Here is a 25,312-nt window from a genome sequence, read left to right as displayed (position 1 = left end):
TATTTACCTATTCAACGTGTGGAGGAAGCTTCAACGGCTGTACGTTCGTGTCAAAGTAAGAGTTGAAGGTGGCCGAGGGATCAAATCGCTCTAAAACTAAAACTTGTTCTTACTTCTTGTACTTTTTAATATATATATAAACTTGTTTTTACTTGTTGTACTTTTTAATTAATATATATATATACATTACTTGTGAAATAAGAGGTGCTGGTGTAGTCATTTTAAGAGGCCTATTTTCAGCGTAGAGTGAAGTAAGGTGTACCTGTAGAGTGAGCTATAATCCTTCAGTGTAGAGGCAATTTCCTTTGTAAATGTAAATATTGTTAAAGACTTCAGGGATTACCAAAGAGCTCATCACTTGAAGTAAGAAGTGAAAAACAAAGGAAGATAATTTGCTGGAGACCTCTCACGTGAAGACAATTTCGTGCTAATTTCACTCTAAGGTAATTTGCCAGAGAGCATGAGAAATTGTAAAAATTGCTAATTAAATGTATTTGTCTCATTCTCAACCCAATTTATCATGTATTTCATTCCAATATTTCATCTTCTATGGATGGCAACATATCTTGCACATCGTTGATCTTAGCTTCTCAAGAATTTGTATAGTAGCTAAGCAACTGTTTAATTTTTTTTTTTTTTGGTGACTCGAGAAGCGCTGTACAGCCAGCAGCCGGCGGCGTAAACCCGAAGCGATCCGCAGGAACCCACCTCCCACGGGTCGCAGGTAAGTCGTGCAAATGACAAGGTAAGGAGTTGAACTCTGGCCTTGCGGGTGGCCAGCATGCAACTCCACCATCTCTGCCACCAACGGAGTGGGTAAAAACCATTTTAGATTTTGTGCTTATTAAAAAAAAAAAAAAAAAAAACTCATCATGTCTTTAAAAGATGAGTCAAGAAATAAATTTTCAAAATGCATACCATATACAATTTTGTTATTTTCTCATTAACTTATTTTGATATTTTTAAGTATCCATCTTTTATTTAAGAATGGTATGATAGAGTCATGTGAATATGCCTGGGCTAACTTAAGTTGCATTTATTTAGGTGCATTTACTTGTCAGATTTGATTTTTTTTTTTTTATCTATATGATTATCTTTCTTGAAAAAAAAAATGCAGAGAGGTTAATGGTTTGTGCTTTGCTTTGTAATACACTTGATGATGATATATGGAAGATTCCGGCCAACGAGCTTGGTAAATACTAGTGTTGTTCGACATTCACCCTAAAAACTTTTCCGAAGAGGTAACAGTTGCACCACTCTTTTTACCAGCCATTGGATGAAGACAGCTTTGAAAGCCAATAAGGGCCTGTTTGGCAACGTGCCAAACAGTGCCTGATTCTGATTTTTTGTTCCCAAAATTAGTTTGGGACAAGAATCGCGTTTGGTAAAATTTTTGTTCCCGGAACAACAAATTTGTTCCTAAGAACAGATTGGAAAGAGAATTGAGAATAAAAAAAATTTGATTCTTCGTCCAAGAATCAAAAGAGTAAAACTCTCATTCTTCCCTTCTGTCATCCCGCAATTGCCGTCCGCCACCGCCCGCCACCGTCCGCCGCCACCCGCCACCGCCTGCCGGCGCCGTCCGCTGTCGGTCGCCGGTCCGGCGAGCTCTCCGGAGGCAAGCCCAGCCACCGGCGAGGCACGCCCTGCCCCGCCGATGGCCAGGCCGGCCTCGCCCAACCCTGACGAGGCCGACCTAGCCATCGGCGGGGCTGGTCGAGCCTCGCCGGTGGCCAGGCGAGCCTCGCCTAGCCCCGCTGGTGGCCAGGCTGGCCTCGCCTAGCCCTGCTGGTGGCCAGGCTGGCCTCGCCGAGGCTGGGTGAGGCCGACCTGGCTACCAGCGAGGCTCGGCCTCGCCAGATCTGGGGAGGCTGAGCCTTAGCGGGGCTGGGTGAGCCTCGCCCAGTGCTAGCGAGGCTCGGCCGACAAGGGCCGACCTCGCCGAGGGCTGACAACGCTCCGGTGAGCATCGCCGGCCCTCGTCTGGCCGGTCGCCGGTCCGATGACCGGCCACATGAAGAAGAAGAATAGGAAAAAAGGGAAAAATAAAAAGAAAAGAAAAAAAAAAAGGAAAAAAAATGAAAAAAAAAATTATTTTAAAATCAAAATAAATTAATTTGGAACATAATCAATTAACACGGTATCAAACGCAATTCTATTTCAAAATAAAAAAAAAAAATTGGACAGTTACCAAACGTGTTTTTTTACTCAAAATCAGTTTCCGGGAACAAAATAAAAAATAATCATTTCTAGTCAGAATCAGCTCCCGGGAACAGAATCGTTACCAAACGGGCCCTAAGCTGTGATTTCGACCGAATATATTTATCTCTTTGGGCGAGCTTTTTTGAAAACGAGACCCAGTGTCACTTCTTTGGCTGCAAAGAAATCAACACGATCTATTTCCTTTGCAGGACTTAAATAAAATTTTACCATTTCATTAGAGAAATATCCTTCATGAAAATCGAGCAGAAGTTGCCCCCGAGCGCTAAACCAAGCCACTCGGGACAGTGACGGTCCTTCCATTTCAAAGCATTCATCATCACCATTCACAATTTCATATCTTCTTGAGGCTCCAACAATGGATTAATGTAAATCAAACCATGCAAATATTTCCACTAAAAGTCTACTACACGTTATTTTCACATGAATAAAAAATTCACAACGATCCTCAAGAATTATAAAACTTGGTCTATGTGGGCCCTAATCTGATTTTGATGATTGAAAATTCATTCAAATAAGCTATTTATTCTTGGGTATCATATTGCTGTAGCTAAGAATTTTTTTGTAGGTTGTTCGAAAAGGATAAGGCCGTCCTTACCCTAAAACAAAGGCCAACTAACTGACCAATTTAGCTCCAAACATCTAGCTCTTGCAATTTTGAATTTGGATTTGTTCACCCAATCCAGCGGGTGTCCGGGTCATTTTTATCCAGACACCCAGAATTCTCAATAGGCGAATTTCGAGTGGTTTGATGTGTTAACAATGGTTAGTTGAGTTTGTTTTTCCTATAAAAAGAGGATAAACTCACTATCCAGGGTAATAATGTACACTACCAATACCTACTATATGCTCAAAGTTAAATGAAAGAATGAATTCATATTAATTGTAAAAAGGACAATAAACAGCATGAGATAATCTGTTGTTTGATCTGTTCAACATCAAAAGACTTATGTTGATGAAGCTTCAAATCATGGGATGCCTTCCCCTTCAGATGTTTCATGGCCCACTGAAACTCCAAACACCAACTTTGTAATTGCCTCTGGATATGGTAGTCATCCCGTTCAAGAATTGAACTCTTGTCTCACTCAAATCTATACTAATTTCGCCGCTAGGGAGCCAAGATACTGCAGTGCCGAGAAAAACAACCAGATGTCACCGGCGAGCATCATGAGAAGCCCAATCTTGATCATGGAGTAAAAGAAGCTGATCAAGAACCCAACACCTACTCGCACCTCATTGCCTCACCTGGTCCTTGATTCCTTTTCTGCCCACTTTACTCTAATTTGGTCTTGACATCTCCGACATGCAAAATTGCTTTTCTTCAATCATTTATTTATTTTCTTTAATGTAAGATCGTGAGCTAATGAATCAATTTTTTGTTACTCACATTGACATTAAAAACCTCTTAAATGAGATGTGGTAAAAAAATGGGAACCAAAATGTGACCCCTCATATTGTATGGGACACAAACACAAAGAACTCGATTCGTACCAGATGAAATTGAACATTGTAATACGTGCTTAGACTTTATGACATCATACTTCAGTTGCATCAACTCTGTCCATTCATATATATTTATTCTTAGTTTCAGAAAAAAAGGAAGAAGTGAAAAGTAAAGAAAGATAATTCACTGGAGAGCTCAAACATAAAAACAAGTTCGTGTTAACTGCACCCTGAGTTAATGATAGTTTTTGATGGCTTTTTCTTTTTCACCATGCTCGGAGACATCATTCTTTGCTCTTACCGTTAGCTCATGAGTGTAGACCTTCAGCTGAATAACATAAATTTCTCGTACTGTCACTTGGCTCTCAATCCTATTTGTAAGGCATTTTCATAGCACAAGATTTTTATTCGAAAAACTCAATTTGCCGATGGTGCTATGTTTGGGAAGTTTGAATTGCTATTTGTCCTAAGTCGACATTCTTTTGTGGAACAAAACTCATTTGATGGAATGTAACATAGCACATGGTTTGTACGGTATTTTTCTCATGCCTCGTGTGATGTGGTTCTTATGATCACTTCATTAGTTATTGCCCATTGAGTCCCAGCCAGTTTGGTGGATCGTCTTCATAATAAGCATGTGAAATTGTGAAAATTGCTTATTAAAAGTGGATTTACCGTGTTTCTATTTGGTGGATCCTGTTCTATTCAGGATGTCAGTATTTATGCTTTCCATGTGTGCTCTAACTTTGGCTGCATCGATCCAAATTTGTTCACATGCCATATTTGAAAATCCTCCTCTCTTATACCACATGTGCTCTAACTTTGCCTGCATTGATCCATGTGCATTCATGCGCCATATTTGTCTATTACTTACAGATGACATGTATGGAAGATTCTAGCCATGAGCTTGATAATTTCAAGTAGTGTCCTTCAACATCAAGCTTTCACTTTTTCTGGAGAAGTAAAAGTTGCATAACACTTTTGACTTGTGATTTTGATCGAAGCGTCTTTGAAAGACTTATATGTTATATTCATATGAAAGAAGTTTTTACTACTATCCAAAAAAATTATAGAACTATGTCTATGTTAACCCTAATTCAATTTTGATGATTATAAAGCTCACTCAAATATGCTACTTACAATTTAAAATTATATTTGTTGTTCTTGAGTATTTTTTGTAAGGATTTCGAAAGGGTAAAAATGATTGCCCTGCCCTAAAACACATAATATTATAAAGTCTTTTAGCAATGGTATTGTGTTTGTGCCTAAAAGAGTTAATGATTTGTGTGTGAAACTTTACTGAAGATCGCATTTACCGCATTATTTATACATATGATTGATACAAATATTTGTTTAATGTTGATTTATTGTTAACTGAATTATTAATGAATTTGACAAGTCAACGAAAGAAAAATTCTATGACTATAATTTCGTACAATCCTGATTGGAGGCTAGATTTCTGATTGGTTAATTGATTGGCTTAGGGAAAAGAAAGCCTTTTAAAGTGTAGGAAGCGGCATTAGGTAAATATTTGTATCGATAACCCAATACAAACGTCGATGACAATCCCGCGTTCCTCTGAGAAGCTAAAAGCCAAACAATTCAATCTAACATAAGTCGTCGTGCATTGTTGCAGTTCCACGGCACATGGGATGTGACGTGTCAGTTGTACCTACTTTTTTAACAAGATCCCCACGTCAACTTTAGCTCTGTGCTTTGGCATTTAAAGCTCTACAATGTTCAATCGTAATCAACAGCCGCAAGTTTGACTATATATTTATTATTATTATTATTATTATTATTATTATTATTAATGACGATTTACAAAGGTTTGCAATACTCTCTCGTAATCAAGAACTTAGCGTCATAAATTGTCATTAAATATGACTTTTATTGTGTTGGAGGTCCATTAGCTAGTGTGTAAAGTATTGTAAATTTTGCTTTCATTTTATAGCGGGTGGAATATCGAACCTTGTGCATAATCAATTGCAACTGGCTCAAATTCAATGGTGGAAATCTTCTCATCTCAACATAACAATTGACATTCATAAGGTATGGTTCAACATTGTGGGTTGAAAGTCTCCTTTCTTTCGTTTTTTTTTTCTTCTTTTTTTGGTTTACATCTCTTTCCTTTCTTTCATTTGTATACTTCTCTGTTAGATATCCCCGTTAACATTCTTTGTTTAGCTCTTTTCCTTGGTCTTATTTATAGATAACTTCAGCAAAATTGAGTAACCTCGACCAGTGTGCCACATTATATTCTTCTGCATCACGACAGGTAGAAGGCTATTCGATTGAGAAAACTGTTCGATTGAGAAAGCTAATGATACATCAACGCTCCACTCTCCACTCACTAGAAAAAGGAGTGGAGTAACAATAAAACTTGAATTAATGGATAACGAAAAAAAAAAGAAAAAGAATTAATGGACGGCACTTCTGTTCGCATGTTGTTATATTCAATGGGTGGGTACGTGAATGTATGCTTCACAAATGTCTAATGTGTATAATTATTTTATTCATGTATTGCATTCTATTTAATTAAGTAAATTATACACATCATATTTTGTATACAAAATTTGATAAATGTACATCATATATTTCATTAAAGTGTCTGTAATTTCTTATTGAAAATAAGATGATTAGTGACTCTTTTTTACCAACTGTTCTTTTTATTTTTATTTTTGGCTGTACATTACTACTACTTGCAAACTCCTTTTTGTATACACTTTGCAATCAAATTCTTGAGGGGTTCAATTTTATACGAGCACTTCTTTGTTAAAAAGTGTGCCATGTTTATAAATGAATATGGGCTCCATATGAGGCTTCAAGTATAATTGATTAGGCATAACTCTTGAACATCCTCTGAAAATGGAATGGCACCCCATTTGGCCCGGACCTCTATAAAACAGTTTGCATTTCTCTTCTGCTACTTCTCTTTATTTATATGCATATAACTTGTTTAATAAATTTCTTAGCTTAAATTTGTGCATAGATAATTGATACTGTGGACCATATTTCATGTTTGGGCCAAGAATTGCTCGTATTTATTTGAATATTTAGAGCTAAATATAATGACATCACATGTTGATAAATTAAAAAAGTTGGTGCTTCAGGATGAGCCGATGTGCACTTTAGGCGCCCTAAGTGTTGACGATTTGCACGTGAAATTTGTCTTCACTGAAGATCACATTTGCTGCATTAGTTAGATGTCTAATCTATAAAAAGTATTTGTTTAATGCGGAATATATTGCTAGTTGAATCGTTAATAAATTTGATCCATGATTATAAAATAAATTTCAATAATCATAACCTCATAATCTCCTGATCAGAGGCATCATGATGGATTGGCTGATTGGCTTCGGAGAAAATGACTTCCATCTCTCCAGTCCATTTTTCCTTTTCTTATATGGAAAATAATTATCTCATCTCATTAAGGACATGTTTCGCTGTGACTATATGGCAGATTTAGAGGATCGATGTACCTTTAGATTGGTGGACGGACATTAATTAATTGTCATTATAAGATGAAACTGTATCCGACTCTGTTTGTATTGGATCCACCCGACCTTTTTATAATTGGTTCCCCTTTTTTGACTCTGTATTCGACTCTGTTTGTATTGAACCCTGTACCCGACCTACCTTGTTTTTCCGGTCTAGTTCCAGGGTCAGCCCTGTTTCTACTAGAACCTATTTTGCAATCTCTCAATATCCTATACGAATTCGAATTTTATATTAATACGCAAGAAAATAACGTAATCCTCACTTGTAATAAATAAATACATGAACTTTTTGACTAAATGAAAAATTAAGGATCCACAAGGCTAATTATAATAAATAAAATCAGAAGGCAAAGAATTAGCAACGAACATGAGTATAATATTAGTCTTATTTCTACAACTACTATATGAAACTACTCATTTATGCAAGCATTAACTCCTACAAAAGAGAAATTAGGCGAGCCAATTCACGTGGTACACAAGAATTTGGCAGCAACGAACACCATCCATTCGTCGGACGGTGCGAGAGGAAGCCGATGAAGGAGGGAAGCAAGTGAGGAAAAGGAACGATGAAGTAGGAGTGGCGTGCGTGTTTGAGAGAGCCAAGAGGAAAAACACCGTGTAATTGCGAGAGTAAAAATAAAAGTAAAGGGAAAAAATAGGATTTTAGACTTATACTTAGAAAACTAGTTCCCAAAACCGGTTCGGGAATCGATTCCTAGGTGGGTAGTCAATCGGACCCGGTTCCCAAACCTATTTAAACTATTTTACGAATTTTGGGAACCGGTTCTTGACCCTATTTTCAATGGGAACCGGTTCCTGACCCTATTTTCTAGGTGAGCAGATCCAGTTCTTGGGTATGCCCAGTTTGGTCGCACACCCCTAATTCTTTATACCGAGATCCATGACTTTCGTTTTTGGGGTCAACAAAGAATATTATAAGGTCTTTTTTTTTTTTTTTTTTTTTTTTTGGTAGGATATTATTAGGTCTTTTAATAATATTATTTTGCACGCCTGATAGTGGTGAAAATTTGCGCATGAACCTATTCTTTGTTAATTAGATCTAATGAGCACAAATCTTTTTTTAATGTTAAAGTTATTGTTAATAAAATTGCTAATTAATTTGCTGCGTCAACATAAGATAAGTTTTTATGAAAATAATTTTATAACGTCCTGATTGGAGGCCCGATTGGTTGGATTGGTTCTGGAAAGAAAGACCTTGAAAAGTGTTGAAATGCGTATTAGGTAAAATATTGATATCTAATCCAATTTTCAATAATAACTTCCAAAAAGCTATAAGCCAAATTAGTCAATCAAACACGATGTCATCAAATGTGCGAGGACCAAGAAAAATGAGAAGATAAGCTTATGACAATAATTTTATGACGAAGATAAGTTTATGCGAGGACCAAGATAAGTTTTTATGACAATAATTTTATAACGTCCTGATTGGAGGCCCGATTGGTTTGATTGGTTCTGGAAAGAAAGACCTCGAAAAGTGTTGAAATGCGTATTAGGTAAAATATCGACATCTAATCCAATTTTCAATAATAACCTCCAAGAAGCTATAAGCCAAATTAGTCAATCAAACACAGCGTCATCAAATGTGCAAGGACCAAGAAAAATGACAAGAAGACTGCCATGCCATTACCATTCAGTGCATGCGAACGTGATGAGGCTAAGTAAACGAAAAAAGTTAGAAACATAGCAACAAGATTAGGGACACTACAAGTCGATAGGCCTTGGCTAATATTATGTTAACGCATAATAAAACCCAAAAATCGGCATAGACTCGAGTTTAGAAAGAGCCAATAAATTCTGAGGACATGTTTAATAACAATAACAGAGAGGGATGGAATTGGATGGACAAAGAGAGGAGGACAATCAAATGGCACAAAGGGACACTGCAAAAAAATTGGCTTTAACACTCGCTGCCGTCTCAGCCTTTTTGTATTTACTTCTTTCCAATAGCCCTCTTAGCCTTTTGTCAACATAAGATTATTTATTTATTCTTCTTAGTAGGTCAACAAAATATTATTATCGGTCTTTTTCAAATACATGACCTTCATTGCCTCCCCAATGAAAAACTTTGTCGTGGTTTTCAGGAAATGGCATTCGCAACCACTTGAGTTTTTGCCTTCATTATTTTATTCTATTTTATTTTTGCAAATTATAAATAACTATTTGTGACTACTCGAAATATATTTCATTTCTAATTTTTTTTACCTATGTGCACATTAGAGTATACTAGCCCTCTCACATTTTTGCTCCAAAAGTTGGACAATTATATTTAGTAACCAAAATATGAAATTCTTTGATGCATGTCGAACATTCTTTGATGCATGTCGAACAATTGAATTCTTGTCTCACCCAAATTTATCACTAACTTAGCAAATGAAATTACAATTTGTCGTACCACATTGAGTTGAAACCATAGTCACTATGGAAAATGGGGTAAAAAAGCATCTAAGAAAATAAAATAGGATTAATTAAGGAGATGAAGTTAAACTAATTTTTTGCTTTTCGGGCAAAGCTGAAGAGAGAGATGAGGGAAATGAAGGGAAGGAGTCGGTGGGGCCCGCGGGGCTCAACATGCTGAGCTTAAGCTCCGCCGCCAAGGAGCCGGGGTACTGCAGCGTCGAGAACAACAAGCAGATGCCGCCGGTGAGCATCATGACAAGCCTGATCTTGATCATGGTGTGAAGGAAGTTGATCGGGAACCCCGACAGCTCCTCGAGCTTGAGTTCGAGCTGATCGAGTTGTGCTCGAACTTCTCAACACTAGCTCAATGGGCTGAAGAGCTTAATATGAATTTTCTTTATCATTATAATTTTTTTTATAGTTACAGATTACTAAAAATTACATAATATTCAAGCTTATACTATCTGGGATCAAGTTTAATTTGTATGTTGATTGTGATCAAGTCAAGTCGAGTTTGGGTATCTCAATTTTCTACTCAAATTGAGTTTCGAGTATCGAGTCTATGGGTGGAGTTGAGTTCAAGCTCAGAAGATTATTGACTTGGGTCGGCTTAATTACACTTCCAAGTATTACTAACAAGTTGAAAATTATACAACAATTCGCTATTTGGAAACTTATGATGATTTATTACAATTAAGAACAAAACATCATAAAACTTGGATATTTTCATTTGCAACAATTTATAAAGGGTTGGGACGCATGGTCGTAACAAAGAACAGTAAGGCCTAAATATTTATATTAATTATGAGGATTTACAAAGAGTTATGAGGTTCTGTTGTAACCAAGAATAAAGTGCCATAAATTTGAAAACTTTTAAATGATGACGGTTTATAAATGTTTACGACATTACGTTATAATGAAGAATAGAACGTTGGAAATTTCAGATTTCTTTTTTTTGGCTCATCCATCATGACATCCAACTATATACATGTAATCCACACGCGCTCAAAAATGATAAGAACTGCCTTTGTATGGATGAAGAAAAATAGTCGCCAAAAAATATGAAAAAAAAAAAAAATTGATTGGTGTGAAGAAGGCGAAATTTGCAAAGTTGGATCTGAAGAAGACGTCCCACTCCTGTGTCCTTACCCTTTCCCGATTTCGTCATCATCACCTCCTCCTCTGCACTTTCTTTAATTGCTTGCTTCCTTTCTTCTAAGTCCTGAGGTCACGGGAGATTAGCGTGTTAGCTAGGGAAGGCTGTAACTAAGGCACCATTTAACTGCCATTATTCAAGTCAGAATTATTCTTTTTTTTATGGGTAAGTACGAATGAATATGACTGAAAAAGCAAGCTCAAAAATAAATCAAAGAGTGAATTCATATTGACTTGAGAAGGACAATAAAAAGCATAAGATAGCCTGTCGTTTGATTTGCCCATCAAAAGAGTTATGTTGATGAAGCTTCATATCATGGAATGCTTTCCCCTTAAGATGTTTCATGAAGAATTAAACCTAACCAACAAGCGAAAACAGTGGGACATCCAAAGAAACGGTGCTAAACTTCATATGTCCCTGCTATTAGTTATGCTTAATTATGTCTCTGTGATTTTGTTTAATTTAATTAGAAAATACTTTTAAAAAGTGCATGGTACAACGAGGCTATGATGAAATATTTACTCATAGCTAGGACAAGCTTTCCTATCTTGGTGCACGATTTCTCTTAATCTTGCTCAATCTGTCTGTCTATTCTCGCCCCAAATTTCAAGTTATTACGCATGCAGAGCACGAAGTGTAATTCAGTCAATCAAAGATAAACTTCATGAGGGAAGCAAGAATCCCTAGGTGAGTTATAGAAAAGCAGAAGGATTAATTAGTTTATGAAAAAATCCGCATGATTTGATTTTGCTTTGGTAAGGTCAAACACTCAGGTCAATTTACATCCAACCACTACGTTCTAATTTTCTATAGACAAAACATGTTAGACAATAATGTAGAATGTCAATTGTTTTAAAAATTTAAACTGTTATATTAGATGAAGGCTTGATTTAATATTTAAATATACTAATACCATCTTTCACTAGGCTAAACTTTGGCTTAATCTCAAATTGTGGAAATACAAAATTGAGGAAGTAAATAGGGTTTGGAAAGATTTGTACTTATAATCTCTAATACCATGTCAAATCTATGGGGTTTAAGCTATTGATGAAGGTATAATTTATATGTCTTAATATCATATTGTAAAGTTCTGCCTAAAAATTTAAATTATTGTGTGTAATTTATTATAAATAGAGCAAAGTGCTTGGTCTTACTCTGATCGAAGTGATTCTTCAATCGAGATCAATCATCATGTATATTACGCTAAAGTTAGATTGGCTGACCTCCAATTTGGTGTTTCAATTAATTTGATCTCGATTTCAGTGACTCACCTTTTCCTCGACCTATGCTTTGAATCTTTCAATCTCATCTTAATATTTGGGCCATAATTTTACACCATCAACGCAACTCACCGTTTCCTTTTTCTTTCCGCAGGAAACAGTAACATCATTTGGATCCCCATTTTCTGTCTCTTCTACACAACAATAATTGTCAAAAAGCATGGCAATAACGATTTATGAAATTCCGAGAAGATGATGAGCTGGAAATAGATACCTAGGTCAGAATATATCCTTTGACCGAGCTTGTATCAAACAAAGGTTTTTGACTCATTCCATGGACCATATCGCAAAATTTTTTGCGCGATAGATTGTTTAATATATGCAATCAGTATCGAAGTCAGGCCTGCTTGGGAGAATCAAATCGATATTGCTTATGAACTCCAATTGCAATGGGACCCCTTGCTTATTTGCTCATTTATTATAACATCAATTATAATATAATCACAAGATGAGAAGAACTGACTAGTAGGGACATAGAAAATATCCGCCAATATAATAAAAAAATTAACTTGATTGGTGTGGAGAAAGCATGATTTGCAAAGTCGGATATGAATAGAAACAAGGTAATGTGGAAGAGGGATAGGGACGTGCCACATCAGTAGGGTTACCTGCTCCCCTTTCATTGTCGTCCCCTCCTTCTCTGCACTTTCATTTTTCTTGAGGTCCGGACGTCACGGGAGATTAGCGTGTTAGCTAGGGAAGCCTCTAACTTAGGCACCATTTAACTGCAAATTATTCAAGTCATCATTATTCTTTTTTTATGGGTAAGTACAAATGAATTCAACTGGAAAAAGCAGGGGAGTAAGTAACCTACTACATCCTCAAAGTTAAATCAAAGAATGAATTCATATTAACGGCAAAAGGAACAATAAACAGCATAAAGATAATATGTCGTTTGATCTGTTCAACATCAAAAGACTTATGTTGATGAAGCTTCGAATCATGGAATGCTTTCCACTTCAGATGTTTCGTGGGCCCAGTGGAACTCTGATCATCAACCTTGTAATTGCCTGTCAATATGCAAATCATGGAGAATAGTAACACCTAGCCAACAAGCAGGAGCAGCGGACATCCAAAGAAACGGTGTTTAAGCTTTCATCTGCTCCTACCATTAGTTGTATTTATATCTGTTTCTGTTCGATTTTATATAATGTAACTATGAAATGAATTCAAAATGTGCACGGATCAACGAGGTTACTAGGAAATATTTCCTCATGAGTGTGATGAGCTCTTCTATTCTTGTTCATGGTTTCTCTTGATCCCGATCAAGCTATTTGTCTTGTCTGGTCTTGCCCAAAGCTTCAGGTCATCCCAGCGTGCAAAGCATCATGCGTAATTCAGTCAATCAAATATGCACATCAGTGTCAGAAAACAAATCTTGTAGATAATTTGATCAAAAGAGTTTCCATCAAGTTCTGATAATCAAACTTCTATCTCTCTAAAACTGTCTACACTTTTGAGTAACAATTTAACAAATTCGTAAGAAGCAAGTTAATGGGCGTAATTCTCAACAAGAAGCATTCTTTGAGATTAAAATGTAAATAACTGCAATCGCGGTAGTGTTTTGTAGTTGAGAGTGGACAAGGTTCTTCCCACAAGTTGGACAGTGTTAATAAAGTCGCAGAGATGGCCTCTCAATGCGAACTAGCCTCCAATTCATTTTTAAAAAAAAAAATAAATAAGGCTGCTTTCCTTAACCAAGATGATTGCGAAGAGGAAGAAAAATTTCCCTTCAATAACTTCCGTGGATACGCAGAAGAATTGATTAGTTCATGAAGAAGTCCACATACATTGATTCTTCTTCGGTAAGTTCAAACACTTAGTCAATTTATATTCATCCAACCAAGATGGACCATCTTTATAGTCTAGACTCTAGCTCTTCATAGAAAAAACAAGTTCGATGACAATGTGCCCGTTTTATACTTTTGTGGAATTTTAATAATTTCTGCAACTTACGATCGTTATAATATGATTGTGCCTTCCTATGATAGGAAAGCCTATATATATGCCAGATTTTTCGAAGAAACATGCATTCCACTTATCTATTTGAAGACTATGAAGGCATGGGATATATTTTCTTTTTCTCGAAATGGATGCGTTTGTTAAAAAGAAGAAGAAGCTCATCTTGGTATTTTGGTTTGGCTATTAAGTGATATACGGGTCATTCTTTGCACATCTTAACCGGTCCACCTCCCAAATTATCTAAGGACGCACTCCACATAGACGTGGGGCTTTCCCAAAAACATGTTTATTAAACTGTAAGTTTCTTTTAATTATTTTGAGCACCCTTTTACATGGGAAGATTTTGTCATGCTCCTTCTGTTATAAATGGATCTTAGGAACATGTGGAAGAGTCTTGAGAGAGAGCTGAATGCTTCGGGCTCCTTGGCTAGAAACAGGGGCAAACAGAGCTGGTTCGATTTCAGCTAGGAAACGTCGAACGCAATGGCGATGATTGTCAGTGGCCTGAGAACGTTGGAGAAGATGAATTAGGCTAAGGAAATGCAGAGAGAGAGAGAGAGAGAGAGAGAGAGAGAGAGAGAGATCTCACTGAACTTCGTCTATGGTGTCCAGCTACTGGAAAATATGGAAGTATTCAGCGATTAGAGGTGATGAGCGGTGAATGCTAGCGTCGATTTGTGGTCCAGAAGCTAAGGAATCCTCTTGATCAGAGATGATGAAATTTTTCATGTCCTCCTCTTTGCTCTGGTATTCTCAGTTCTCCGATGGCCAGCGACTGGAGGGATTGCGATTGGACACGGCGAACGGCGGATGTTGGCGTCGATTGGTGGCCAGCGAAGGAGAGGGCACCGGAAGAGAAAATCGGTTAAATCTCTCCAGGAGAAAAGAAAGGGCCGGGGGGGTGGGTGGGAGGGTCATGGGCTTTTTGTCCATGTGGTGAATTGGATTGAATTTCCCGGCCGCGCAAAGGGCTTGGGTAACTTGGATCAGGCCTTTTCCATTTTTGCCAAATTGGAGCCCTTTCTTTTTTGTTCTTTTCTTTCTTCTTTTTATTTATTTATTTATTTATTTTTTACAGAAAATATATGCTTGATGTGTCGACAAAAATTCACATATTAACATGCAGTAACATAAACACATTATCTCCAGAGAAACCAGATTTTTTATGGATGCTGAAAATTCCTCGGTTGAAGTGCACATTTAGTAAAGTCTTCACAAGCCTTTGATTTTATACAGAATTCGAGGAATCTTTACAATTTTGAGCCATCATTAAGATAGAGAAGTTGAAGATTCTTGGAATGGAGCACATGAGGGAAATTGGTAAAAGGCTATCTTTAAGTTGTTGAATATCCATAAGTAATTGAAAAGAGAGTGATTTTGTGGTGTGCCGAAAATAATTCTCATATGTTGCGCGGCTTTCTCAAAATAAGAAAACAGAAATTATACTTAATAAAAATATGGATTTTGTTGAACAATAGGAAATAGACTCGTAAACCTAGTAGATGATATAGATAACGTATAAAAAAAATCAAGAAATCAAGTTAGTAATTGTATGATACAAATGAACGACCTTAGTTCACTGATCAAGTTAGAATTTTGTATGTTTTTAATCTTGTATGGCCTGCATTGGTCAAAAGAATAATAATAATAAAAAAAAACTGATCAATATCTGCAACATTTTACACTTCTTAGACGTACCTCATTAATGTGTCTCTTCAGAGACATTAGATAGGGGCAAAAGAAAAACCTCGCCATCACTACTTGGAAGATGAATAAACTAAAACGAAGGACATCTAGGAATTGAACTATTAATTTTACAGAAGTGATAGAAATGCACTATTGTTTACCGGAATCAACCTGGGTTTTGTTCTGCGTCCACCTATGGCAATTTAGAATCCATTAAAATCTGCCCTAAATTAGAAAACATATTTGCAAATGTGGCACTTATGAATCAATTGATCATTTGTTGGGAAATAAATCAGATAATGAAATAACTTCTTGCATTTGCTTAGAATCAATTTTCGAGCTCTCATTTGCTTAAGAGCTCTCATTGTTTTTTTTTTTTTTTGGTAAAGTAAGAATATATTGAGCTTTAACCAAAAACTATACAAGAGGTCCGACACCAAAAACTTACACTCATAATGACAAAGTAGTCAAAACGAGTGGAAGGGTGCTGACAGAAAAGAAGCAGAGCCACCAACAAGCTGGCAGCAAAAGCCAACAAAGGCAAGGCAAACAAGCCAAAAAAAAGCACCAGAGGCCAAACAGCGGCAACAACAAACAGAAAGAAAAAAAAAACAGCAAAGGCTAACAAGCACCCCCCGCCAACAACCACCCTTGCACTCGGTCAGGACACGGGAAAGACCAGCAGGAAACTATCCGCCTCTCTATCAAAAGGAACAGCAAACCGCCAAGCAGTAGTAAGGTAACCACAACCAAAAGACGAACCAACCACCAGCCAACCCCCAGGAACAAGGCTCTCTGCTCTCACCCACCAGACTCATTAAGGATTGTTGTCATATTGTAAATCCAAATACTTTAAAGAGGCAAGATTTTCTATGGATGCAGGGAGTTCCTCAATTGAACATTGAACAATATCTAAGATAAAGAACTTCCAAAATGCTTCGAGTTTGCTCAAAAAAATCAGGCAAAACTGCATGGAAGAACTTCGGCATATAAACCAGTGACGGGCATTCACTGAAGTTATTGGACTCCAATTTTTTAGAATCCTGCCAGAACAATGAAACCAATAAGGATAGACATTCTGGACAAAAGAGAAAATCTATGACAAATTTTCAATTCAAAACTGTCTCTGATTTTTTATAAAAAGCTAGTGGTGTGTCCATCTACTGGGAATTTATATATAAAATTTTTCACACATCATAACTCATAAGCATCATCGGAAAACTTTGATGAACAAGTAACTACTTCTATTTGTCCACGACCGAATAGATTTTCCTCATAATTTTTTTAAACATAGAACAAAAGGACGATTCTGCTGTTCCATAGTGCAAAAATCGGATCACTGTTACGTGCTGGTAAAAGGTGAAAGACATTAGTAACTATCAAATTACATGGCTAACAAAACTTTGACCAGAAGCAATGCCTTGGTAAGTTAACAACACACTTAAGATCAGTTACTTGATAGTTTTAAATTGCCAACTAATATAATAATTTAAGCATATGTTTAAGTAACTTACCAATAAGTTAAAGTTACCAATGTTTTATAGAAAACTAGTAAGATGCTTGTGTGTTTGTATTGTTTTGATTGTTGATACCGAAGTGAATTTCTCACAAGAGAAATATGATATATGCAGAAAACAATAACAAAATAAATATCCACATTAATCAAATTCTACACTAGAGATTACGTGAAACTTTATTTAAAGTTAATCCAAACCTCATCATGGAGATTTACTCTCTAATTAAAAGTCACCATAAGACATAAAATTGCAATGTTTATTGAATAATAATATAAGTATCTGCAATATTTAGAGCATGTAAAATAATATAAATTGCTCCATTTGTTTCACGGAAAATATGGCATTTCCGAAAATTGTTTTCCAATAAGCCATTTTTTTCAAGAAAATAATCATATTTTCCGGTGTTTGACTAAAATTTGAAAATCAATTAAAAAATATTTTTTACCATTCGAAAAGGAAAATCTTTTCCCACATGCACTCATTTTCAATATTTTTAAAAATCAATTTTTTAATTTTTTAATTTTTAATTTTTAATTCTTTTTCTTTTTCTTTTTTTTTTTCTTTTTTTTTTTTCTCTTTTCTTCCTTTTTTTTTCCTTTTTTTCCTTGGCCTTGGCTGGTCATTGACTACAATGACGACGGCAACTAGCCATTGGCGAGCTCCAGCAAGTTGTGCGAGGCTTGAGCCTCACTCAAGGTCGCTAGAGGTCGGCGAGGCTCTAGCGACATTTGGCGAGATCCAAACCCTACCCAACTCGCCAAATTCGGCAAGGTCCCAGCTTGACTTCACTAAATTAGGCGAGGTGGAGCCTTGCTAGCCTATGGCTAGGCCGAAGCTCACTAATGGCTAGTCGCCGACCAAGGAAGAAGAAGAAGAAAAAAAGAAAGAAAAAAGGAAATCAAAAACTCGATTTAAAAAAAAAAAAAAAAGGAAAAGAAAACATAAAAATAAAAGAAAAATGTATTTGGTGAAAGATTATGAGGTAGAAGAAGTTATGAAAAATGTTTTCAACTTTCTGAAAAGTGAAAAATATTTTTCCCACTTTTAAATGTGTTTTTTTTCCAATAGCGAAAAAACATTTTCCATGACTAGTCATTTTCCGGGAAATGAATTTTAGAAAATTCACAAGATATTTTCTAAAAGTTTTTTTTTCAAAACCAACAGAGCTTAAAGATAATGAAAGCAACAGGTAATAATTTAAACTCCTCTATCTTAATAACTTTCCTTGATTGTGTTGAATTCTCCACCTTTGTGCCATCGATTTGCTGCGAAAAGGCGAGCAAGCTATTTGTGCGGAATTTTCATGAGAAGGTGGCCCGAGTGCTAGACCCAGCGCCCAAGCATATCTATAGAGTAAGGCTCTTCAATGGAATCGCACTCCATGAGCCTTGTTTTCAAAAGCGAGAGATAGAATTGGATGATCAATCTATTTCCCTAGTTGTTCTACCGCTAAGGCGAGAGGATGCTTCAATAAGGGGATGAGAAGAGTCACTTTCTATCCCGTGATTTCTTACATCAGGATGAAATAGATTAAAGGCACTGACCGATGTCTCAATTGAAAGGAAAGGAGGGGAATGAGTTACATATTGGGAAGGAGAAGGAGAGATTTCTTGGATGAAAAGTCCAACCATATTTGAAATAGAACTTGTCATCCATTAAAATTCTTGTAGTTTTGCTTCTTTCTTCCCTCTAAATATAAGGAAATAGTTGTCGGAAATCGTCGATTAGGTTTAGCCCAACCGAAAGAGACATGGGACCTTTTTGTCGTTGTTCGAGAGTTGTCAAGCTTGGACCAATTTAAGTAAGACTAGCTTCCTATAGAAATTCTTCACTACACACTTTCTACATGTCATTTCATTTTCAGCCACATACTATTGGAGAGAACAATGGGAGGTTCAAAAGCATTTAATGCAAATGCATTTTTTTGGTTATGCAAACACTTTCATGATTAGGCAGATAATTAGGCAATAACAAGAAAAATCTCTCTTTCCACACACAATTTTGAAAAGAATTTAGTCATCCCGTCTTTACCATACAATATAGAATCTTGAATAACATTTTCAGAGTCTTATCATTTCAGAAAAATAAAAATAAAATTTAAATCGCCATTTGTGTTTATTAAAAATGTAAGCACATTCATCATCCAATGGTCAAATTATATCACCCATAAGTTTTTCTTCCAAATTTTGGTACTCAAGAGTTATCGATGCTTTCTGTTCATTGTTCTTTTAAGTTTCAGTACCTTAATATATTGAAAATGAGATTGGACTTTCTTCTTGAATGCATTTTGTTCAAATCAACATCATGATTCTCATGGGAAAGTGCTTAAGACTCCCCTAAAACGGGAGGATTCAATTTATGTTGGTTCATGTGGTAGATCGACATCCTATAATTAATGCATTAATCAAATATAAACAATTTAATAGATGCAGATGTTTATTAAGAACATTAACAACATCATCCGAGTTAGCAAGTGTCGCATTCAAAGTTCTTAGTAATACACATGCATATTCATATTCATATGCAAATAGAATGGATATGTAGAATATAAGGAAATAAAGATTATTCATTTAAATGCGCACCTTAAATTGCTTACTCAGTGCTTGGATGTTGCTTCCATGCAAATTAATTTGAGCTGACTCCTCAGGACCGGAGGAAGATTCTGGGATGCAAGGACAACATTCAGGCCATTCAAACCATTTTAGTTCATTGGGAAGATAGATGGGATCTTGGAAAGAGTTATGCACATTCTTCATGATGAGCTTCTTCAACCTTCTCAAATTTGTAAGAGCATTAGGACCCATGTTGATCTTCTCTGGCTTAGGTAAAATTAAAACTATCGACTGTAATGCATCTATTACCTGTATTTATAGAATTTGCAATGCAATTAATATACAAAATTAAATAAAGAGAGAAAAATCAATATCAACACCAGCAAATCTTACCAAATGCCTTGACAAAACATTACGAAAATCATCAAAAAGCCATAACCTGCTACGTCTTCCAGGATCATTAGGACATTCTTGTCTAATGATATTCATGGCCATCAATTGAATCAAGTTACGCATTCGTATGATCTCTCTCTCTTTAGTTATCAAGGAATTCTCAACAAGAACTTTCACAACAATTGTAGGGTCAAAGTCCCAAGAGTCAAGAACTCTCATAATGTACTCTTTAGATTGCCCCTCAAAGAAACAAGCAATATCAAGGAAGATTTCCTTTTCATGGTCTTCTAGTCCATTATAACTCCACTTAAGAGCATCATTGATGATCTTGTTAGGAAACTTGGCGAGATTATGCAATGTACTTTCCCACTCACGTTCTCTTCTACAATAAAGGGAACAACCCAATACCTCAAGTGCTAAAGGAAGTCCATTAGCATAATTCAAAGCCATATTTACAAGATCCTGCCTTGTTATTTTTTTGTTGTTTCTTCGAAAAGCATGTTTATTGAGAAGTTCAAGAGCATGACAATACTCTAGAGGTTTAACTTCATAGATGTGATCTTTATCTATCCCATGAGAAGCTAGCAAATACTTATTTCTCGTGGTAATGATGATCCTACTTCCTTCACCAAACCACCTCGGTTCTCCGACTAAAGCATCTAACTGTTGTTTGGCATTGACATCATCAAGAACAAGGAGAACTTTCTTGTGGCAAAATCTATCTTGCATTAAATTAATACCTCTATGAGAACTAGCCACTGCTAATTTTTGTCCCGGAAATATCTCAGACAACAATATTTCTTGCAAAGCAACTAAACCTTTGGGATCTTTTGAAGCTTTGCGAACATCTGCCAAAAAACATGAACCCTCAAATTGCCTAAAAATATTATTGTAAAGTTTTAAACTTAAAGTTGTCTTCCCTATGCCTCCTGGTCCCCATAATCCTATCATGCGAACATCATCACGAGACTGAAGTTTTAACATTGAATTCAGCTTTTTCACTTGAGGATGTATCCCAACCAGATGCTTAGAAACGTGTAAGGGTCTTCGATGAAGCTGCATAGAGATCTCGTTCACAATTTCCTTTATAAGCTTCGCTTCAACTCTAAAAAAAAAAAAGAGGGAAAAGTACTTGACATATTGATTCAGCAATTCAAGGAAATGATTAAGTTTCATAAAAACGAAGATGTGATTCAGCAAATATAAAACAGGACAAAGTAGCGCATCACATCAATTAACACTTACTCATTATCAAAGTGCCACCCAGATAAGTTGCTGGCATCAACAAAAGCCTTCTTCCATCTCTTCACTTTGTGCGAATGCTTCCCGAACTCGGCCTCATGTTTAGCCATAGCTCTTCCATAACTCCCTCTCCACTTTCTCACTTCTCTTGGTTCCACGTTGTAAAACACCGGCAGCACAATCAGGTCTTTTTGTTTCATGCATTCCATGATTTTCGCCACCTCTTCCAAACACCACCGTGAGGAAGCATAGTTCTTGGAGAAAATGATGATTGCAACATGTGATTCCTTAATCGCCTTCATAAGCTCGAGCCATATTTGCTGTCCTTTCCTCATTTCCTTGTTGTCAACATACGTGAATAAACCATTCTGGTCAAGAGCCATGTAGAGATGACTGAGGAAGTTTTTACGCACGTCGGTGCCTCTAAAACTCAAGAAAACATCATATTTCCTCTTACGTTTTGAAGAAGAAGATAAAGAAGCCATTAGAATTTGGTAAAACGAGGCAGGCGCTGGTGTGTCTGCTTGGAATCTTGGAAAATGAAGGTGCTGAAGGATGAAGCGAGATCTTAAAAGGTAACCTACTCCATTGGCCCCTCAATAAAAGACTTGGCTGTGGCTTCCAGGAAATTGTATTCGCAGCCAGTGAGACTTTGTCCCCCATTGCACCTTCTCGGCATCTTCCTCATACCCAGAGGCATGATTTTTATTTTCGTGGGTCGACAGAGATTATTATATTAACTTTCAGCTTTGTCGGCAAAGCAAATGAGAGGGATGAGGAAACTGGACATAAGGAGGCTGTGGGGCCCACCGGCCTGAACAAGCTAGGATCGGGCTTTGGCGCCGTGAAAAACAAGCAGATGCCGTCGGTCAACATGAGATATATTTTTTATTATCATAATTTCGGAAGATAATATTATGAAAAATCCTACAATAAATCAAAAATTGATAAATTTATAATAAATTTATTTTTTGTTAATTCTGTTAAATTGAATTAATATCATAAAAAATCACAAATTGATACATTTATAATAAATCGAGAATAAAATTCAAATTAATATATCTATCAACTGTTACGTATCATTACCACCGGTCGCGGTGGCTCCGTTGGTTAAGTCTTCCCACCGTGGGGGGACCCACTGACCCCTTTTAGGAGGGAGAGAGTTTGACTCTCTGCGGAGACGCTTGGCGTCTTACCCGTTCCACGGGGGTGGTGGGTCCTCCCGTGGGGCCTCAGGGTTTACCTCCCGTCACCCCGGGCCTACCGAGGCTGTCCGTGTTGGTATGGTGCGTGGGTTTGCTGGGTTAAAAAAAACTGTTACGTATCATTCAACTCATCAATTCAATGATAAAATTTAAAAATTAATAGATGATAATTTATTGTTAATAAATTTACGATAAATATATAAATTTTGAGTTTTCGTAATGTTGACCAAATTTCATACTATCCTGACTCAAGGTTTCTGGGAAATGGCTTTCATCTCCTTAATTATTGTTTTTCTTTATCTTATACGGAAATAAAGTATATCATCTCTCTAGTCCTTTCTTTTTTCTGTGGCGGGATCATGTGCACCAGTCTCGTAGGTCTGACGGTCAAAGATTTTCGGTGTCGAGCGCACCGATCTTTTTTTAATAAAGAGCCACTTGTCTGTTCTCTTCAAGCCTTTACTATCGAGCATCTTTCGGCGCGGTGCTGATTGAAGAGAGATGGGATTTTAAGTTTTTTTTTTTTTTCAAGTTATTCGTGTTCCAGTAGTTAGCGGGAAAAGCGGAATTGATTGGAAGTGGTGTTTGTGCGAACGGGGAGGTGCTGGTGGGATGTGGGGATGCCCAAAATAATAGAGAAGACGAGGGATCTCATATGGTAGATTGTTGGATCAAGCCCCGGGTTTTCAAACCGGCAAATGCCCATTGCCTTAATTTTTTTGGAAAGATTTTATGGCATTAGGACAACCCGTTGTAAACATGACGAGAATGTGGTAAAAATCATCGGATTTGTGACAAACTTGTCCTTAATTATGATGTAGCATCGTAAAACTTCGCTAATTTGTTGCTTCGTAAACGTGATGTGGGTGTTGTGGATAGTTTTTGCCTAGCTGAAAGATGACATATTTATTGAATGTGCTATATAATTGAACATATTTAACGTGTTTAAATTAAATATTGTTTATGTATGAAAATTCTGTAATAAGTTATTACATATACTTACCTGTCTGTATCACGCGCACTAACATTTGCTCGCACGATTAATTAACATATGTAGGCACGTGTCATAAATTTGTGAAAGTGGTTAACCTGGTTAAGTTGCAATTGTTGTGTATAAAAGGTCCAACTATTTATTGGAAAATCCTTAGTTCTATAATTTCATTCATCTACAAAGTGAACTTATCAACAGCTTGCAGTGGCGTATAAGGAGATCTATCTACATACTCATAGGGGGCGAAACCGAGACAAACTCGCGAGTTGCTTGGGCTCGACTCGATGAATCATGACTGCTTGAGATCGGTTTGCTTAGTTGAGTCGAGCTGGAGAGCGAGCTACTCAAGTATTTGGTTGAGGTGAGCACAAGCTCATCAATATTCAGCTAAATAGGCTCCTGGGCTTAATCGAGCTTTTATTGTCTTTTAAAATTATTAATAATTTAGAAAAATATATAAAAAAAAAATTAAAAATCACATACTAATTGAGCTTATGAAAGCCGAGATTGAGTGTTATCTAGATGTTGACTATGATTAAGTGAAGTCGAGTTGAGTTTAAGTATCCCAATTTTCTACTCGAGTTAATGAAGTCGAGCTCAAGTAGGAAATTTGATACTCGAATTGAGTTTTGAGCACCAAGAGACAGATTTTCCAAAGTACAAATCATTCATTTATTTATTAAATTAATGTAAAATCGTGAGTTTAAGTGATAGATTTTTTAAATGTTACTCACGTGGACATTTAAACACCTCTTAAAATGAAAGTTGGTAAAAAAAGGGATCCAACATTTGCCCCTAACATTATTTTAAATGGTTTACTTAAAAGTAGTGTTAATATATTAACCCATTTTTATTCATTTTAACATCCACTTGGATCTTGATTCGTATTTGATGAACTTGGACCACATAATATATGCTTAGACTTGACGATATTGTACTTCACTTGTGTTAACTCAGTCCTCATGATATCTCTTTAATTTCTTTTTCTCTTTTTTTTTTTTTTTATGCTTAGTCAAAAGTCCAATTGAATATTTGCTAATCACTTTCGTGGTAATGTCACCGGCCACGAGATAGCCGGATGCGATTCCTGGTGAGACGGAACGCCAAACAAGCCTTCCCTCGATAGGTCATCTCCGCAACTTCGCCCTACATTTCTTCTGAGATAACAAGGCAAGCCTTCGGAAAGAAAAATGATTCGGGAGACTTTGATGGGCAAGTGGCCCCCACTACATTGTTCCTACTTTTAAAACAAAACGCGCTCATATCTAGAGCAAATCCCGGGCGACACTCTCAGCCCATTCTCATCAGTCGTCCATGCTACGACACCGCGGAAGACCAGAAAGTAGATGTTGTTAGCTGCCGGTCGGGGTGCGACCAAACTATGAGGATTGTGCCTCGAATCTTCAGTAAATAAGAGTTGATTTTTCGCCACGTTTCATATTCTCTTCCACAAAATCAATGGATTTATTAGAGAATTATTGCACTTTGATAATCGTAAATATTTACCTCCCTAAATCCAAAAATCAAGGGAATTTCTTGGTGGAAATATACTTGAATATATTGCAATTCAGTGTTAAAAAGTTATTCCATTAAGTCTATAGCGTACGCATCAATGGGACAACAGATTTTAAAGGGTGGTTACATAGTACTATTTTGATAGATAAAATTCGCATGACTATGCCTTCACGCAGAAAATTGGTGCTTTCACTTTATATAATTGTTTGCTAAATTAGTCTCTCATGAGTGA

General features: G+C 36.6%; 1 protein-coding gene across 1 annotated transcript; it reads right to left on the bottom strand.

The window, feature by feature from the left end:
• Positions 1–19,765: 19,765 nt before the first annotated feature.
• LOC104416832 (disease resistance protein RUN1-like) lies at positions 19,766–22,057 on the bottom strand. The gene is made up of 2 exons (XM_039301151.1): positions 21,373–22,057; positions 19,766–21,232 (listed from the first exon to the last, which is right to left on the bottom strand). The coding sequence occupies exons 1-2, from the start codon at positions 21,852–21,854 to the stop codon at positions 20,083–20,085; spliced, it is 1,632 nt and encodes a 543-aa protein (XP_039157085.1). The 5' UTR covers positions 21,855–22,057; the 3' UTR covers positions 19,766–20,082.
• Between the last annotated feature and the right edge of the window lie 3,255 nt (positions 22,058–25,312).

This window comes from Eucalyptus grandis, chromosome 8 (assembly GCF_016545825.1).
Source record: "Eucalyptus grandis isolate ANBG69807.140 chromosome 8, ASM1654582v1, whole genome shotgun sequence".
Classification (NCBI taxonomy): Eukaryota; Viridiplantae; Streptophyta; class Magnoliopsida; order Myrtales; family Myrtaceae; genus Eucalyptus; species Eucalyptus grandis.
Note: the sequence above shows the minus strand (reverse complement) of the source record. Positions and strands in the feature narration are given on the sequence as shown.

Coding starts and splice junctions, on each gene's coding strand:
- LOC104416832 (XM_039301151.1), bottom strand. CDS start 21,854: ATGGCTTCTTTATCTTCTTCTTCAAAACGTAAGAGGAAATATGATGTT. Junction 21,233..21,372: donor GGGTGGCACTTTGATAATGA/GTAAGTGTTAAT, acceptor TTTTTTTTTTAG/AGTTGAAGCGAAGCTTATAA.